General features: G+C 34.9%; 2 protein-coding genes across 6 annotated transcripts in view; one reads left to right on the top strand and one right to left on the bottom strand.

Annotated features, from left to right (window-relative positions):
• Positions 1 to 12,792, top strand: part of LOC123676134 (leukocyte elastase inhibitor-like) — a 30,545-nt gene extending 17,753 nt beyond the window's left edge. For 2 of the 5 annotated variants that reach the window (XM_045611856.1, XM_045611857.1), the window contains exons 3-7: positions 2,719 to 3,209; positions 8,425 to 8,719; positions 9,157 to 9,304; positions 12,079 to 12,244; positions 12,588 to 12,792. In XM_045611856.1, coding sequence (XP_045467812.1) covers positions 2,719 to 3,209; positions 8,425 to 8,719; positions 9,157 to 9,304; positions 12,079 to 12,212 — 1,068 coding nt within the window. In that variant the 3' untranslated portion in view covers positions 12,213 to 12,244; positions 12,588 to 12,792. Of the gene's footprint in view, positions 1 to 989; positions 1,135 to 2,718; positions 3,210 to 8,424; positions 8,720 to 9,156; positions 9,305 to 12,078; positions 12,245 to 12,587 lie in introns of those variants that run through there. The other 3 variants (XM_045611860.1, XM_045611858.1, XM_045611859.1) reach the window with 3 other exon arrangements.
• Positions 12,793 to 13,099: 307 nt separating this feature from the next.
• Positions 13,100 to 15,868, bottom strand: LOC123675220 (circadian clock-controlled protein daywake-like). Its single transcript, XM_045610542.1, has 6 exons — positions 15,715 to 15,868; positions 14,200 to 14,295; positions 13,991 to 14,129; positions 13,769 to 13,902; positions 13,418 to 13,567; positions 13,100 to 13,292 (listed from the first exon to the last, which is right to left on the bottom strand). Exons 1-6 carry the CDS (start codon positions 15,770 to 15,772, stop codon positions 13,117 to 13,119), a joined length of 753 nt encoding a protein of 250 aa, XP_045466498.1. The 5' UTR covers positions 15,773 to 15,868; the 3' UTR covers positions 13,100 to 13,116.
• Between the last annotated feature and the right edge of the window lie 1,526 nt (positions 15,869 to 17,394).

Below are 17,394 nucleotides of genomic sequence, written 5' to 3'. Positions count from 1 at the left end.
CAAGGTATCACTTTACAAAGAGCTTGACCTCGAAGCCAGTAATATAGCCTATTCGGGAATGTATGAGGCCCGGCTCATATTTTATGGCATGAATGAAAGTTGTATTCACAAATCTTTATTTCCTAGTTGAAGAAATCATGAATTATTCCTTCTTCCTCCGGTTGAGGAATAACTTAATAGAAGAGTTTCCAAACTTTGCATATGAAACTTGCTAGATTTGAATTGAAAGTGAAATCGTCAAGTTCTGTCTAAAACTGTTTCAATCTAATCATGATGTCACTTTTCTCTTACGCAAAAATGTTTTTGGGGACACAATGAAAACAAAATTGTATATTTTGCAGAGTGGTTACCTCATTATTCACCGATCATCAGCATCAGCATAATAACATTAAGCTTACAAAAACTTGTGCTTTCTGTACAATAATCGAATACCAAACTTCATCATACTTACGCAACCATTTCCGACTCAAAATTTGATCTGATGAAGGAAGGAGCACTAAAAAAGAACAAAAAGTACCTACCATGTTTAAATTAAAATTACATGCTTGGGATCAATTTGGACTAAGCCAATGTGTTTACTCAAGGACGTGAAACTACCTTATACCTACATAAAATTCCATATCTTCGAAACATTCATTTGCACCCTCATATTTCTCGAAATCTGTCATACTATTTTTTTAAAACTTGTATGAGTGAATGAATTATTTATACAATAGTCAATTTTTTAAATTTATTGCTCTGAGTAAAATTAATCCGTGGGTAGTTTTATTATTGCAAATTTACATATATGCATATAGGTAACTACATTGATACCACTTAGGTGTGCCATATCAACTTATCAACTAACACATAGATACGAAAGTGTTATTTATGTTATCTAATTGGCAAGTCTGGCTACTTTTAAAGAAACTATTGCAGATAAACATATATATGTGGTTCGCTCCACTAAGAAATTAACGAAATTGACTATTGAACGTAGTCTTTAGTTGAAAGCTATTCCAGTTGGCTATCCAAAGCGTCGTTTACATTTTTAATCCTTCAAACGTATTTGTCAATAGTTTGTACTGCAGTGAGATATATAAGGTGTACCTATACAACTTTGCTTCCGCCGTTTTGCAATAGATGACTGTAGCGGTAAGTGGTAGTCGAAATAATTAGATCGTAGAGTTCGTAGATGTCATACAATAAACTTAGGTATTTGTAAACATAACGCCATCAAAATATTAGTCGAATTGTGTGTGTATCATAAAGTTGTTCTCGATTGAACATGTCAGCTTATGAGCCAATTTTTTGTCATTTGCGAGAGGTTTTAATTTTCTGTTTTAATATGAAGAAATCTGCGGCTGAGGCTCATCGAATGCTCTCAAATACCTATGATGAGACCGCTATTAGTTTTAAAGTCGAAGACCAGCATGGAGGTGGAAGGGAGAAGGTTTCCCAAGATGAAGAATTGGAGGCATTTCTTGATCAAGACTCGTGTCAAACGCAACAAGAATTGGCAGGATCATTGGGAGTAACACAACAAGCCATTTCAAAACTCCTGAAAGTCATGGAAATGATTCAGAAACAAGATAATTGGGTGCCGTACGAGTTGAAGCCGAGATATGTTGACCGACATTTGTTTGCTTGTGAACAGCTGCTTACAAGGTAAATACGAAAGGTATTTCTGCATCGCATTGTGATTGGAGACGAAAAAAGTTCATTTCAATAATCCCAAGCGCAAAAAATCATGGGAATATCCCGGCCATGCTTCCAGGTCGACGACCAAACCGAATATTCACGGTTCCAAGGTCATGCTCATTATTTGGTGGAACCAGCTCGGAGTAGTGTATTATGAGTTGTTAAAACTGACTGAAACAATCACAAATGACCGCAATTCAACGAGAGACATGAAAAAGTGATTTTACATCATGACAAAATGCTCGACCCCATGTTGCGTGATTGTTTTGTGATATGGCCTCAATAAACTCATTCAAACGGCAAGCTGTAAAAGGTCGAACTACGGTATATCTTTGAGGAACCTCTTCGAATGGATAAAGCGATCTGTTTGATGATGAGCGCTCAAAAATCAGAATCCTACCTCGAAATATACTTGGTAATTACAACCGAGATTCAATCAAGTCACGTAGTACCGTTTGGTATACGTTTACTTACTTCAAATCAAATATTTGTCCATTAATTATGATGTAAATCTAGTGCAGAAGTCAATTTATTATTATGATATATCGAATTTGTATATTTAATCACCAATTATGAAGAATCCATATAATAATTGCATTTGCTATGCAATTTTTAACATATATAGGTAAATATGTGCATTTATTAGTATGTTATTGATAAAATGGATTGAGTATAGAAGCTGGAGCTTACATTGTAATGGAACTAACATAAAAACACTACAATAATTATAATTAAAGTGCTCAATTCAATTAATTATGAATTCATATCTAACAAGTAACTTGAATTGATAATTGTGAATGTTGAAGTAGCTTATTTAGAAATGTATACAGAATTTTGTTTCAATTATTGTGTACAGGGTGGCCAAAATTTTTTTTTGAGAGGTGCAGATCATCCTATCAAAAGCTGCAAATTGATGTTCTACTAGCACGTTATTGACTTGATTTTCATGAAAAAGTAACGAATAATGCTTGCACGATGTGTTATATTCTTATTGTAAAAAATCAACTGAAAAATCTTATTTGTGTATTTTTATTCCAGCAACTGATCAAAACCAATCCTGGAAACATAATTGTCAGTCCGCTATCTGTCCAACTTGTCCTAGCGTTGACCCAACTGGGCGCAAAAGGGGATACAGCGCAAGAGTTAACCAAAGGACTTTACCTCCCTAATTCGCCTGAGAAGGTAAAAGAAGCTTTCAAACTCCTCCTTCCAAAGCTTAAAGGAAACGAGTTCTACAAGTTGGAAGCTGCAAACAAGGTGTACATCAAAGAAGATTATGCCATCAACGCAGAATTTCAAAAACTCGCCGAGGAAATTTTCGGAGCTGGTCTGGAAAACATCGATTTTGTCGATACCGCAGCAGCTTCGGTCACGATAAACAAATGGGTGGAAGGAAAAACTAACGAGAAAATCAAAAATCTTATCACTCCTGATATGCTCAGCGCGATGACGAGACTTGTACTAGTCAATGCAGTTTATTTCAATGGTAATTGGTCTTCACCCTTTGACACCTATGGCACAGAAAAAAGGTGAGTAATTTTCATTTATCTTCTATGAACTTTGATCAGAAGGGTCACTACTATCTGAACTTTGTCATTGAAATACCTCAATCATTTTTTATTTGGACACCCTGTAGTATAAGAATTCAGTAATAACAGTAATAATAATTCTACCCTAATAACAGGTGTTTTTTTTCGAGGTATATAACTTTAAGTTGGCATTACTGTTCAAGATGGCGACCGATTTAACAACTGTCAAGTATCAGTTTGGTTTGGCAATTCATCATGAATAGACTCACGCCTGAACAACGCTTGCAAATAGTGCAATTTAATTTCGAAAATAATGGTTCTGTGCGGAATACGTATCGCGCACTACGTCCATTTTATTTTGTTTAGCGATGAAGCGCACTTCTGGTTGAATGGCTACGTCAACAAACAAAACTGCCGCATTTGGAGTGAAGCTAATCCTCAAGTGTATGTCGAAACAACGTTACATCCAGAAAAACTGACTGTTTGGTGCGCTTTATGGGCTGGTGGAATCATTGGTCCGTACTTCTTCAAAAACGATGATGGCCAGAACGTTACAGTCAATGGTGATCGGTATAGAGCCATGATTACTAACTTTTTCATTCGTGAATTGAACAAACATAATGTCCAGGAGCTGTGGTTCCAACAAGACGGCGCAACATGTCACACAGCTCGTGCCACAATCGATTTATTGAAAGACACGTTTGGTGACCGCCTAATTTCACGTTTTGAACCTGTAAATTGGCCTCCAAGATCTTGTGATTTAACACCGCTAGACTACTTTCTGTGGGGCTATGTAAAGTCATTGGTCTATGCGGATAAGCCACAAACCCTTGACCATTTGGAAGACAACATTCGCCGTATTATTGCCGATATACGACCACAAATGTTGGAAGAAGTCATCGAAAATTGGACGTCCTGATTAGACTACATCCGAGCCAGCCATGGCGGTCATATGCCAGAAATCATATTTAAAATGTAATGCCACAATATTATCTTGCGGGTAAATGAAATTCATGTCAATCGAATAATCCAAGGTTGTTTTATTGCAATTTAAAGTTCTATAGCTCTAAAAAAAACACCCTTTACTCAAGACTGGAAACTCGATTTTAACGAATAAAGTCGAATTTTTAGGAAAACATCTGTTTTACTGGTGATGCTCGGGACTAAAGCCTGGTTTACATTGATAGTAGTAGAGTTGAAAGAAAACACCCTGTCTATCGGAGAGGAGACACATTTCATCTACATTATTTGGGTAAAATCTTCATATTTTGTGCTAAAGATTCTATAGTTGAAATATTTCCAATTTTTTATGATACACCCTGTATAATCGAAAAGAAATATATCCACAAATTATACTCCATCAATTCCACAAAACTTATACTATGTACAGGGTGGTTCAAATTCGATTGAATATTTTGTTTTCATCAAAGCATCATAATTTATATTGTTATTACTCTCGTTCTGCTACACTGTTTCTCAACCATGTCATGTGACGCCACTGACAACAAAAATCAGTTATTGGAATATAGATATGGTAGGGCTTGTTTCAGAATAATTTATGCACGATATCGTAACTACTGGTATTATTACAACATAAGATAACTACAAATCAAAAAGTATCTACAACAAACAAATTCAGATTAGTAGGTAGGTATGGGGGTCACAATGAGTAATTGATACAATAACAATAAGGTTCAGATCACATCGTTACCTATATTAAAAGCTATACAAATTGCATAATTATGATTGGATAAAATATGAATCAGTTTGGCCGTAACTCAATGCTTTTCATAATGATATCAAGAATTTATGAAAACCATCAACATACATTTTTCGGATTATTTTGGCTATATGGATTCTTATCATATGAATTCTTCATTATATCCGAATGTTATCGAATTTTTATCGATGTCTTCTTCTAGTTATGTCCCCATTTACATAATTCGAATGTGCAAAATTTAAATCCCAAATCAAGTTCATTTTGTGATCTGATTCTCTTCTTACATCACACGATTACGAAAATCACTGATATTTATATGGTCGCCCTAATTGATGGAGAATAACAAAAACAAAAAATAAATTAACAACTGCGAAAATTCATCTGAGATAAATAGAAAGTAGTATTTTCCACATAGATGTGTCTCTCATTAACGTTTTATTCATACGTGTAAATGGATTATATTAATTCTTGATCGACTATTATCGACTAGAAATACTTCAACTCTTGAGCTTGAAATGGTTGTTGAACTTCTACTTCTTTCAATGTACAGGGTGTCCTAAATTCAATGCTCACTGAAAGCATCTCGAGAACTAAATAACCGGTTTTTCAAGAATCTCTTCCGTTTCAAAGATATTGGAATTTTCGACTTCATTCTTTTGATGGGACACCCTATATGCATATAGGTAAATAGCTTTCAAATAAAATAACACCAAAGTGATTTCCACAAATATACTTTGTTTTTATTTTATTTATAATGAATTTCAGTCAAGTAAAGACCGAATCTATATTAATAAATATTTTTCATTTATTTCGAGATTTAATTCATTTTGTGTCTATTGTATAGTTGTAATCAAGTCACATATAGGGCGTCCCGTTTAAAAAACACCAACTCTCCCCTATATCTCTAAACCAGTAATTAATATAAAGCATAACATTTTCTGAAAGAGGCGTTTTAGAATTTTTCTAATAACTTGAACAGAAAGCAAGATATAACGAAATATTTGAAACAGTAATTTTTCAGAAACACCCTGTTACTGGAGAACGAAGCAAGAAACTATATGATTCCTGATATCTTATCATTTAGAAAAAAGAGATCGGGGTCTTTGGAGATTTTTTCTCCAAGTTTTGAGTTCTCGAGTTGCTCTCAGAGAGCATCAAATTGGGGACACCCTGTGCAGTTTCATATATCGCTCAAATTGATCATCCGGAAGAATCATCTATTTATAGTTTCAATTAATAGAAAATAGAAATCATCGGGCAATCACAACTATTTTTACGAGTGGGTAACCTAATAGTTGACTTCTTCGACGATGTACTTGTATATCAATAAGGAAATAATTGAGACTTACACTGCTCCGAACTTGGCTCAGAGATATCGCATTCTGCAAAAATTACGTAAGTTTCTCGACGTTCCGCACATTTTTGCGCAATTTAAAGCACATTTGTAATTAGAATTTTCAAATGGCATACGCCAGCTCATTCTAGATGACGCTCTTTGTTCAAACTGGACCGTACAGCCTCATTATGCAGCTAATCGACACATCAATCACTATAATTTAAGATAAAAAACGAAATTCCATTCGATACTTGGAATTGACCAATACATAATGATCTTGTAACTGGCTGATTTTCTTTATTTAGATGATGTAAAATATTTGTGGGGGTTGGTAAGATGTCTAAAAACCTGGTGTATCGACTGATTAGCTTTTGTTTTGCCAATTTTGAGAATATTAGTTTAAGCTTCTGATTGGCTAGGATCGGGTTTTAATTGATGTATCCTGTCAAAATCAAAAGAAAAAAGATTGAAGTTAAAAGTATGACATTGCGGTGCCGCCACGAAATAAAACTAATATTTTCAATTTAGTCGAATATCATTCCATTCAAAAATTAACGACTGCATACATCATGTTTTTAGACATCTTAGGGGTTGGTTATAGAATCATGTTTACTAGTCAGTGTGCTTTACTCGGATCTATTTTGGACATTTTCAGCTATTATTCGATTTTTGTGGTTAATTAAAGCAATTTAGATGGAGCCTTATGTATAAAACTCTCTGCATATTTACCTACTAATTGGTCTATGATCTTTACCATAGACTAATCTTCACTTCAAGTCTCAATGGATATCTATGTACACAGATATGAAGAAAGGGTTCTCCTACATGTCAAAATAATATGTTGTGTGAAGTTCAACCTTACACTGTTTTATCTCCATTGATATTTGTTTTTTTACATGGGCGTTCAACTTTGCTTTCGCCGTTTTTTTTTCGAAAATCGAGGCTTTATTGTAAAAAACTGCTTATACATTCAATATCTAAAGTATTGTCTATCGCTGGCCACTACTTCCTCCCATCTTTCGGGCAACGTTCGAATCCCGCGTTGAAAAAACTGGTCATATTTGAAGCGATCCACCAGTCGATCCAATTTTTCACTTCTTCCTAAGACCGGAAGAGCTGGCCAGCCAGCTGGAAGCAGGATTTCCCATTTCAACGTTTCCAAGTATGCCTTGACCACTTTCGCAACATGGGGTCGAGCATTGCCAAGCTGTAAAATCACTTTATCCGTTTGTCTTTCAATGCTCGGTTAAAACGCATTAATTGCGTCGATAACGATCCCCGTGATTGTTTCAGTCGGTTTTAACAACTTATAATACACTACGCCGAGGTGGTCCCACCAAATACTGAGCATGACCTTGGAATCGTGAACATTTGATTTAGTCGTCGACGTGGAAGCATGACCGGGATATCCCCATGATTTTCTACGCTTGAGATTATCATAATGAACCCATTTTTCGCCTCAAGTCACAATGCGATGCAGAAATCCATTCCGTTTTTGCCTTGGAAGCAGCTGTTCACAAGCAAACAAACGCCGTTCAATATCTCTCGGCTTCAACTCGTACGCCACTCAGTTTCCTTGTTTCTGAATCATCCCCATGACTTTTAGGCGTTTTTAAATGGCTTGTTGTGCCACTCCTAATGATCCTGTCAATTCCTGTTGAGTTTGACACAAGTCTTAATCAAGTAATGCCTACAATTCTGTATTCTCGAAAACCTTCTCTCTTCCACCGCCATGCTGGTCTTTGACATCAAAATCACAGTTCTTGAAGCGTTGAAGCCACTCTCGGCACATTCTTTCACTAATATATCGGCCTCACCATAGGTATTTGAGAGCATTCGATGAGCCTCAGCCGCAGATTTCTTCATATTAAAACAGAAAATTAAAGCCTTCGGCAAATGACGAGAATTTGGCTCTTTAATCGAGAATAACTTTATGAAGCAGACACAAATCGTCTAATATTTCAATGTATACAAATACCAAAGATTATTGTATGACATCTACTCATTTCGACTACCACTTGCCACTACAGCCATCTATTGCAAAACGGCGTAAGCAATGTTGTATAGCTAATATTTGTTGTGTTTGCTTCGAAAAGCATAAAAGCTCAGGTTTTAGTCCTCCAAATTCATTATCCGATTTATTTCGTTTTTTTTTTCAGAAAATTCTTCAAATCTGAAAAAGAAGAGATCGAAGTTGCCACAATGCAAGTAACAGAAACATTCAAATATGCGGAAAATAAGGATTTGGACGTCAGGTTCCTAGAACTCCCATATGATGGACACGATGTTACTTTCACCATCATCCTTCCCAATCAGAAGGAAGGTTTGAAATCTGTAGAAGGCCGCTTGAATGAAGTTTTACTTCCACAGAACTATTCTTATGAAAGAGTTCACCTTTATTTACCAAAATTCAGAATTGAAAATACATTCAAACTTGTCCCTGCTCTAAAAGAGGTGAGTAGGAAAACACCTAGGTAATGTTTATAGGAGGAATAATAATGCCAACGATACTAATTCATGACTTATAAGGAGTAGTAGGATCTATTGTGGAAAACTACAGCTGAAATTTCATTTTTTCGAAGACTTTCTTTAGTTAATAGACTCAAAATTTAAATAAAAGTGGAAAAATTTTGAGGTCATTTTTGAAGCTGTACCTACTCATCCTAATAAGTTGTAATTTTTTATTTCAAAGATATCTCCCTCGAGATAAAAATGAGCCACTATCAAAATACTGGAAAGGACTTACATTTTCCCCCGATTTTTCCTTTACTTTCATTAGCTTCACATGTTTGAAATACCAATTTTTCGTATTTCGTTGAGAACTTTAGAATTTTTTTTCTCATTCAATTGTGCCCTGTTACTATTGTTTCAAGAAGATACCATATTTTCAGTTGGGTATCCAAAAAGCTTTCGATGGAGATGAAGCAGATTTAACTGGATTTCTTGCTGATAAAAAATCTTTGGTAATAAGTGATGTGGTGCAGAAAGCTTTCATCAATGTTACTGAAACTGGGACAGAGGCTGCAGCTGCTACTGCAGGTTAGTTTCAATGAATATTGATGGTTTATATTCCTAATCGTTATGAAAATTTTATTTCACGTCATTTTCCAATTTTCTCTTATATTTGAGAACAGTAAACTTATAAGGTTGGGGTTTTCACCAAATCAATTCTATCGGGCCCGAAAATAATAATAATAATAATAATAATAATAGAGTCTTTATTTTTGGCAATTTTCAGGGGCGAAGTCTAGCCAAGGCTACTCCACTCAACCCCCGACAAAATACAAATAAAGAAAAAACAAAACAAAAAAATCAATAAAAGGAAAAAAAACATAAATGAACCCTATCAATATTCAACTGAAATATTTCCAAAAATGAACATAATTTACAAAAACTATAACTGGCTCAAAAACAATGTATTCTTCAATTCTCTTCTCAAAGAGTTCAAAGAAGAACCCCTACATGAAATCAGCATTTCATTATGCAACTTCACCGCATTAAAGGTGAAAGAGCGCTGAAACATGGCTGAACCAAATCGAGGCAGCATGAGCCTCTGCCCATGTCTTAAAGCAACACGGTGAACATCTCGTCTGTAGACCAACCTGGCTTTCAAATAAGGAGGAATACCCGTTCTCAAAATTCGATGTACTAAAATACTCATATGAAGCCGAAAAATATTTTCGACCCTGAGCCACGTTAACCCATTTATTCCATTACTGATCCCCCTATCATACTTTCTCAAACCTAAAACGTAGCGGCAGCACGAATTCTGCACTTTTTGTAACCTATATCTCTCGACAGAGTCTAGACAAGGATAAAAAACTGGCAATCCATAGCTCAGCTTGGACAGCACGAGTGTTTCGCAGAGATACTTACGTGAATGGAAATCTAAAAACTGTCTCTGGCGATACAAATAACGTAGTGCCAGAAAAGAATTTCTCAACAACATCGAGACATGCTCCTTGAATCTCAGTCGACAATCGAAAAAAATTCCTAAGTTCCTGCAGCAGGAGGAGGATGGAATCCTCTCCACACCTATCTTAACGTCAACCTCAGCATGAAACGTTCTTGGAAAGAAGGGTATATAGAAACATTTTTTCACGTTAATTCTCAGATTGTTCATCCTGCAATATTGCTCAATTCTGGAGAGATCTTCATTTAACCGTTCAACAGCCATAGAAATAGAGGAGGGGAGGAAAGAAAGGTGAACCTGAGTGTCATCACAATAAAAATAAATGTCAACAAACTTAACAACTTTATACATATCAGCTATATATATAAGGAATAACAGAGGGCCAAGAATGGAACCCTGAGGAACACCCGAAGTTATCAGACAGTACTCCGAAAATGCATCACGCAATTTAACGCACTGATATCTACCAAATAGATAAGACTTAAAAAATCTCAAAGAAGATTCATCAAATCCGAAATAACCCAATTTAGCACAGAGCAACTCATGGTCTAGGGTATCGAACGCCTTTGCGAAATCTAACAAGGTAAGAAATGAAGCATGCCCACTATCCAAAGAACGCAGGATGTCATCAGCCACATTTAAAAGAAGAGTGGTAGTGCTATAACCCCTTCTGAAACCCGACTGGTGAGCAGTAAGAATTCCACTCTCGGAAACATAGTCATAAATCTGAATGAAGAGTACTTTCTCGAAAATCTTCGACATGGCTGGTAATATACTTATAGGTCTAAAATCGGACAAATCTTTAGGATCAGGAATCTTGGGTAGAGGATTCACAATAGAGCACTTCCAGACGCTCGGATAATAACCAGACTCAATGCAAACATTAATTATATGCGTAATGTGTGGCAAAACAACATCGACCGACAATTGTAGCATTCTAGCAGATATACCATCAATGCCCAATGCGTTCGAACTAAGATTTGAAATAACAGACCTTACCTCCTCTATAGTTGCAAGTCTGAAAGAAAATTCCATATTCGGATCGAATTTACTCGAACAATAATGACTAGTTGTCTGCGGGCAAACATGAGGAGGGCTGAAAACAGAACGAAAATAATCATTAAACTGCTGAGGATCAACAATATGAAATATGTCATTCATTTTTTTTTCTAGTTGAAAGGGATTCTGAAATCTCCTCACTAGACAACAAATTAGGTATTCTCGATTTTTTTATAACTGCTCCATGTATGATTCAACTTGGCCTTCATTATTTTGATACTAGGTTCGAAAAGTTATAGAATAAAATGGGCATGGGCGCCCGCAGGGGGGGGCAGGGAGGGCCATGGCCCCCCCTGAGATTTTGATTGTCTCATTTTTCAGCACAACGCCCTCAATATTACTTTCTCAATCCAAAGGGCATGGAAAAAAAGAAAGTAATGGATTCTCAACAATTTTCCGGTTTTCAATGATGATCATTGACGCCTTATCGTTTATCAATAATTTTCATTTTGCCCCCCCTGAGAAAAATTTTTGCGGGCGCCCATGAAAATGGGATATTATAAGATAGCACAGTTCAAGATGGAATATTTTATAAAATGTTCCTAAACTATAGTTTACGACAATTTACTCCATGATACTTTAGTTTAGTTTAGTCTAGAACTCTATATTCAGAACAATTCATATCAGGACACTTTAGTTCTGGACTATTTTAGGACACTTTAGTTCAAAGTATTTAAGTTTAGGACATTTTTGTTCAGGACACTTTATCAGGATAAATTTAGTTTAGGACTTTTCACTTCAAGACAATTTACTTCATAATATTTTAGTTTTGGACATTTCTGTTCAGGACACTTTAGTTTAGGACATATTAGTTCAAGACATGACTATTTTTTTGTTTCAGTCGCGTTGAACCGCGTGCTTTTCGAGCATTCCATGACACCCATAGATTTCAAAGTTGAACAACCATTCCTGTATTTCATAAGAAAAGAAGAGGCCATTCTGTTTCTTGGTCGAATATCTTCTCCATCTTCATGAAGTGTTCTAGAGTTGCATTAGCGCGGCAGTAGGTAAATAAAAAATTGATGTTTAATATTTCATTGTCTCAAAATTCCTTTTTGTTTCGAATAAGCCAACCTTTCCTATTCTTTAATTTTTTATGGATTGATATTATGTATTTGGAATTTCTCAGTGGACTGAAGGAACTCGGAATTATCACTTCCACAGAAAATACTTGTAAAAATATGCAATAAAGTTTAAATTGCATTTACTAATAAGCAGATTTAAAATTTTTCTTTTGAATTATTCGATTTCAACCCATTAAAAGAAGGTTTTAATTTTCTTAAACTGTCACATAAACTGTAAACCTATAAAGTTATGTATTGTGATATAACATAATCATATTTTTTTCAGCAATTGTTGGAATTCCTCTATCTGCAGTCATTGACGAGGGAATACTACTGGAAGTGGATAGACCTTTTCTCTTCTACATAACACATGTTGGGTCCAAACAAATATTATTTGTAGGGCGATTCTCGTCTTGAATGAAATAATATAATTTAATCCAATTATATCATTAGCAGATCTCATTTATTTTTAAATAAAATTTCGAAGCATGTCTTCTTTCAATAATTTTTAGAATCTACCACTTCCCCCTTTGTTCATATTGATAAATAGAAAAAAACTCTTTCTGTATATGTTTCATGTGAATTCGGAAGAAATCCTGGATCCGCCACTGATTTCTACCAACAATTATCAGTGGTGCCTCGAGACCTGTTTAAGAGGTAGCGCGAAAGTAAGTACAATAAAAAAATAAAACACTCGAAAATTAAAAACTTCTTGACGAAATTCCGAAGCGATCTGTTCAGGAAACGAGCACTCAAAAATGATAAGAATTTTGAGGAATGAAGAATGTAGTAAATGAATACACTTCTTCAATAATTTATTTTCTAAATTTGAATACAGGATCATCTAAAAATACATATTTAACAGGAACAACTGCAGCTAGATTATCGAATATATCAGTTATGATTTTCGATATAATTTTAGCAATTTCCGGTCCAAACTCGATCATTAGAATATCCCAGTTATTATTCAAAAATTCATTCACTGATGCACCTGAAATATCAAGTGAATAATATGAATCCAGAATAAAAATTTACTTATTACAATTTCAAATTCAAATTTCAAATGGAAATTTGGAAATTGACAATAACATCTAGATACTCCACATGAGAATTTACCTAGTTCCTTATTTCCTCCGAATAAGTTCTCTATATCGAATACAACTTTTTCTAAATGATAATCCATTGGATCAAATACAGGATTGTAATACTTCTCTCCATTTCTCTCGACAATATAATCAATTTTGGTAGCTATATAAATGCCATTTTCTGTAAAAAGTCATCCAGTTAGCAAGTCAATCAAATAATAGTTATTTGCTTTGGCATCGAATTCAATTCAATGAAATTCCAAAGAAATCAAATACCTACCAATACGTCATTACCATTGACGATTACAGATTCTTATTTCATACAACAAATCACACTTCTAAACTTTGGTTTAAGGAAGAAATTTTCAAATATACTACTTACTCAAATAAACTGAGAAATGTCCTTTTGATTTTATTGGAAGAACGAGTATTTGTCCATTGACACTGTATTTTCCAGCTACAGTTATATTTGCACCACTCAGAGTAGTTCTGAACATTCTCCTCTTCAAATCCACCCTGAAAGAAAGGTACAAAATTTTGAATCTCGCATCTTATAGTTTCTGATACAAAAGTTTGTTCATACTCCATGGGTACTTTTACGTACTCTATATCAACAATTTTCAATTTTTCCAAACCGAAAATTTTCAAACCAGTCAAATTCAAGGATAATAATGGTGTTGAAACAAGTTGGACATGTTTTATCTCTGCAGGATCCATTTTTGGAATATTATACTCTGGTACACCTGAAAGATTAAACCAGGAATAATGCAGTTGATTGGGAAATCTGAATTTTTTTGATTACTAATAACTCACCCTTAGCTAAAAAAGGTATAGCTGCATTTCCTTTTTCTATAAAACATGGTTTGAAATCGTGCGTTAACGGACATCTCAAGTCTTGCATGAATTTCGCTGAAAATGTATCGTTCTATTATTATAAAATCCTGATAAAACATTATATTCAAAAATTGAGACAATTTTGCGTCTCAGAGCTCAGTATTGGGAGATGTAAGCAAAAAAAGAACAATGCCGTTCGAAATGTACGTCTAGTCACCCCAGGAACACCAAAAATATTATATAAATGCAAATAACATTGTTAAAAATATCAAAATAAAAATTCAGTATTCAAATTGCCCTAAATATGGATTTCAAATGATAAGTTCACACAAAATCGATTAATAAAAGTATATTCATATTAAGTATTTCGAAATACTTGTAAAACATGCTAAACTAATGATTCAATTGAAATAATTAAATTAGTAAATAAAGCAGTTGGCCTAGTTTTTACAGCTGATAATCCAAACTAGTGCAAAAGTCAGATTTACGAAAGCCAAGAATCTTATTCTAACGATTCAAGGTGCAACAGCAAAAAATTTTGATTAGTTTGGAATATGAAATCTGACAAGTTCATAATTCTATTTCTTATAGTAAAAAAAGAGAGATGCTGACGGGTATTCGCCAATTAGTTGAATTAGTTCATACAGTAAACAACATAATTCTTTTTTCTGTAGCGTTTATAATAATCATCGGTAGATTCCAATGACTACACGTCAATATAATTCTTGATAATTAATTGAAAGAAGCACAGATTTTACAACGAGAGACATGATTAAGTGATTTTGCAGCATGATAATGCTCGACCCCATGTTGCGAAAGTGGTCAAGACAAACTTTGACACGTTGAAATGGTAAGTCCTACCCCACCCGCCGTATTTTCCAGACGTTTTTCGTCGGACTATCACTTGCTTCGATCAATGGCACACGACCTGGCTGACCAGCACGGTCTTATGAAGAAGTAAAAAATTGGATCGATTCGTGGATCGCTTCAAAAGATGACCAGTTTTTTCAACGCGGGATTCGTACGCTTGCCCGAAAAATGGGAGAAAGTTGTGGCCAGCGATTAACAATACTTTGAATCGTATATGTATAATCAGATTTTCATAATGCAGCCTCGAATTCCGAAAAAAACGAGGTTGTACGCCTATGTAGTAAAATAAAAAAAAGCTAGGCACCAATTTTATTAAAATCGAAGAGGCGCTTTCAATTAGTAAAAAATACAAAATGTGCCTTTAACTGAAAATATGCCTGAAAGGAATAACAGAGGCATCTTCAAAGGAAATTCAGATAAATTAGGCAAAGCAGGGCGGCGAAATTTTTTTTTTGCCGGGGGGCCAAAATATCTGTCGTCAGCTCTGATCTCAGATACCTAAGTACTCATAAATATATGTAATCTCAATATTTCTCAAAGAAACAATTTGAAAAATACAGAGATATATTTACATAAAATTAACATTCGAAGAAGACAAAGATTGAAATTTAAAGAAACACTCACGAAGTTGTTTTCCTAAAGTGGTCACTACACTAACAGTCAAAATAACAATAATCCTCATAGTTATGCTAGTACGTTTATGTGCGTATGAATGCGGATTGAGTTTGAGATCATTGGATTTATTTATCTCTTACTCTTCTAGTTTTTTACCACCATAAAATCACTTTTTCTTGCAGCAATTACCATAATTTAATTAGATAATATGATGAGCAAAGATTCCATGTCAATGGTCAATGGTTAAAATAATTGGTTCTGCTAAATATATCAAGCGAATGAAAAACTTCAAATTTAACATTTATTTCCTACTTTATTGGCTCTTCTGAAAAAAATGTAATACCACCGCAACAGATATACAGAGTGAGTTTTAATTATGGAACGCTTCAATTATCTCGGAACGTATGATTTTTATAAATTTTGATGTGCAAGGTTTTATGTCATATAATATATGAGCAATATATTATGGTGGTATTTTTATCCGATTTTTTCCTGAATAATTATGAACTTTTTTATTTCAAATGGATCACCCTGTATGTTTTTTGCCTTTTGAAATCGTGTGTCATCCCGAGATCGCTTGTAGACTCTTCAGTTAGGCAATCCAGCAGGCTCTTGCTGCACACCTTCTCACACCATCGTGAAAAGTTGACTCTGCTGCAACGCAGCGGTTCTCATATAAGCCCTCGTCCCTATTGTCAAAAAATTGACACCGTCGATTTTCACAAGCCTGTGTTGAAGCGAATTTCTCACCAGTATAAAATCGTTTGCCTTGGACAGGAACAGGTAGTAATCACTTGGTGCCAGGTCCGGACTGCATCTGCTGGATGCATAAGAACCTCCCAACCAAGCTCCCTGGGCTTCTGGCGAGTCACTATCGATATGTGTGGCTTAGCGTTGTCCTGATGAAACACAATTCCTCTCCTATTGGCAAAAGCTGGCCTGTTCTGAACGATTGTTTCCTTCAGACAGTCCAATTGTTGACAGTACAATTCCGAGTTAACAGTTGTGCTATAGAGGTTCAGCTCATAGTAGATAATTCCCTGACCGTTTTCGCTTAATGTTGTTGAAAATGATCCACTTTCCATCACCAGTCGCCAACCGCTTCAAAAATGGGTCAATGTCCATGATTTTATCGACATTTTCGGCAACTACACTGAATCAACTAATCACAGAACTGCCAGAAAAGTTTTTGTAGTACGAAATCTTATCCGTCTAACGCCATCTGGAACCCGATCGGACTTATTCAACGCGAGATACAGATAACTAAAGCCATCTATTGGGAAAGTAATAGATTTTTATTTACCTACTACACCTAATATTATTCAGTTTGTTTGAACCCTACTGGGTACATGAAGTAATTAAATTGAAAACGTTCAATAGTAAAATGATTGACATTTTTTTCCGGGAGTCCTATTCTTGATTGATTTGATTTGGAATACATAATGAAATTTTAAATATTTTATTCGATTATGGTACAAATATCCTCAGAGTGAAACCAAAAGAAGCTAGATTTTCAAATGAGTAAATAGATATGTGTCTTTATGTATTTTTTCCTTTTAAATCCAAACATGAACATAAAAAATTATTAATCTTGTATGATTCCAGAAAGAGGTAGAACTGTTAGACAGATGAAAGAATAGACCCATGATAATATACGTTTTTCAAACATAAACGGATATTCAACGAAAC

This window comes from Harmonia axyridis, chromosome 3, assembly GCF_914767665.1.
Source record: "Harmonia axyridis chromosome 3, icHarAxyr1.1, whole genome shotgun sequence".
Classification (NCBI taxonomy): Eukaryota; Metazoa; Arthropoda; class Insecta; order Coleoptera; family Coccinellidae; genus Harmonia; species Harmonia axyridis.
This window is presented reverse-complemented; position numbering and strand designations above follow the sequence as displayed.

Excerpts from the sequence above, each read along its gene's own strand:
- LOC123675220 (XM_045610542.1), bottom strand. The coding sequence starts at position 15,772 with ATGAGGATTATTGTTATTTTGACTGTTAGTGTAGTGACCACTTTAGGA. Across the intron at positions 14,130-14,199 it reads TATACCTTTTTTAGCTAAGG|GTGTACCAGAGTATAATATT; the intron begins GTGAGTTATTAG and ends TTAATCTTTCAG. Across the intron at positions 13,293-13,417 it reads CGGAGGAAATAAGGAACTAG|GTGCATCAGTGAATGAATTT; the intron begins GTAAATTCTCAT and ends TTGATATTTCAG.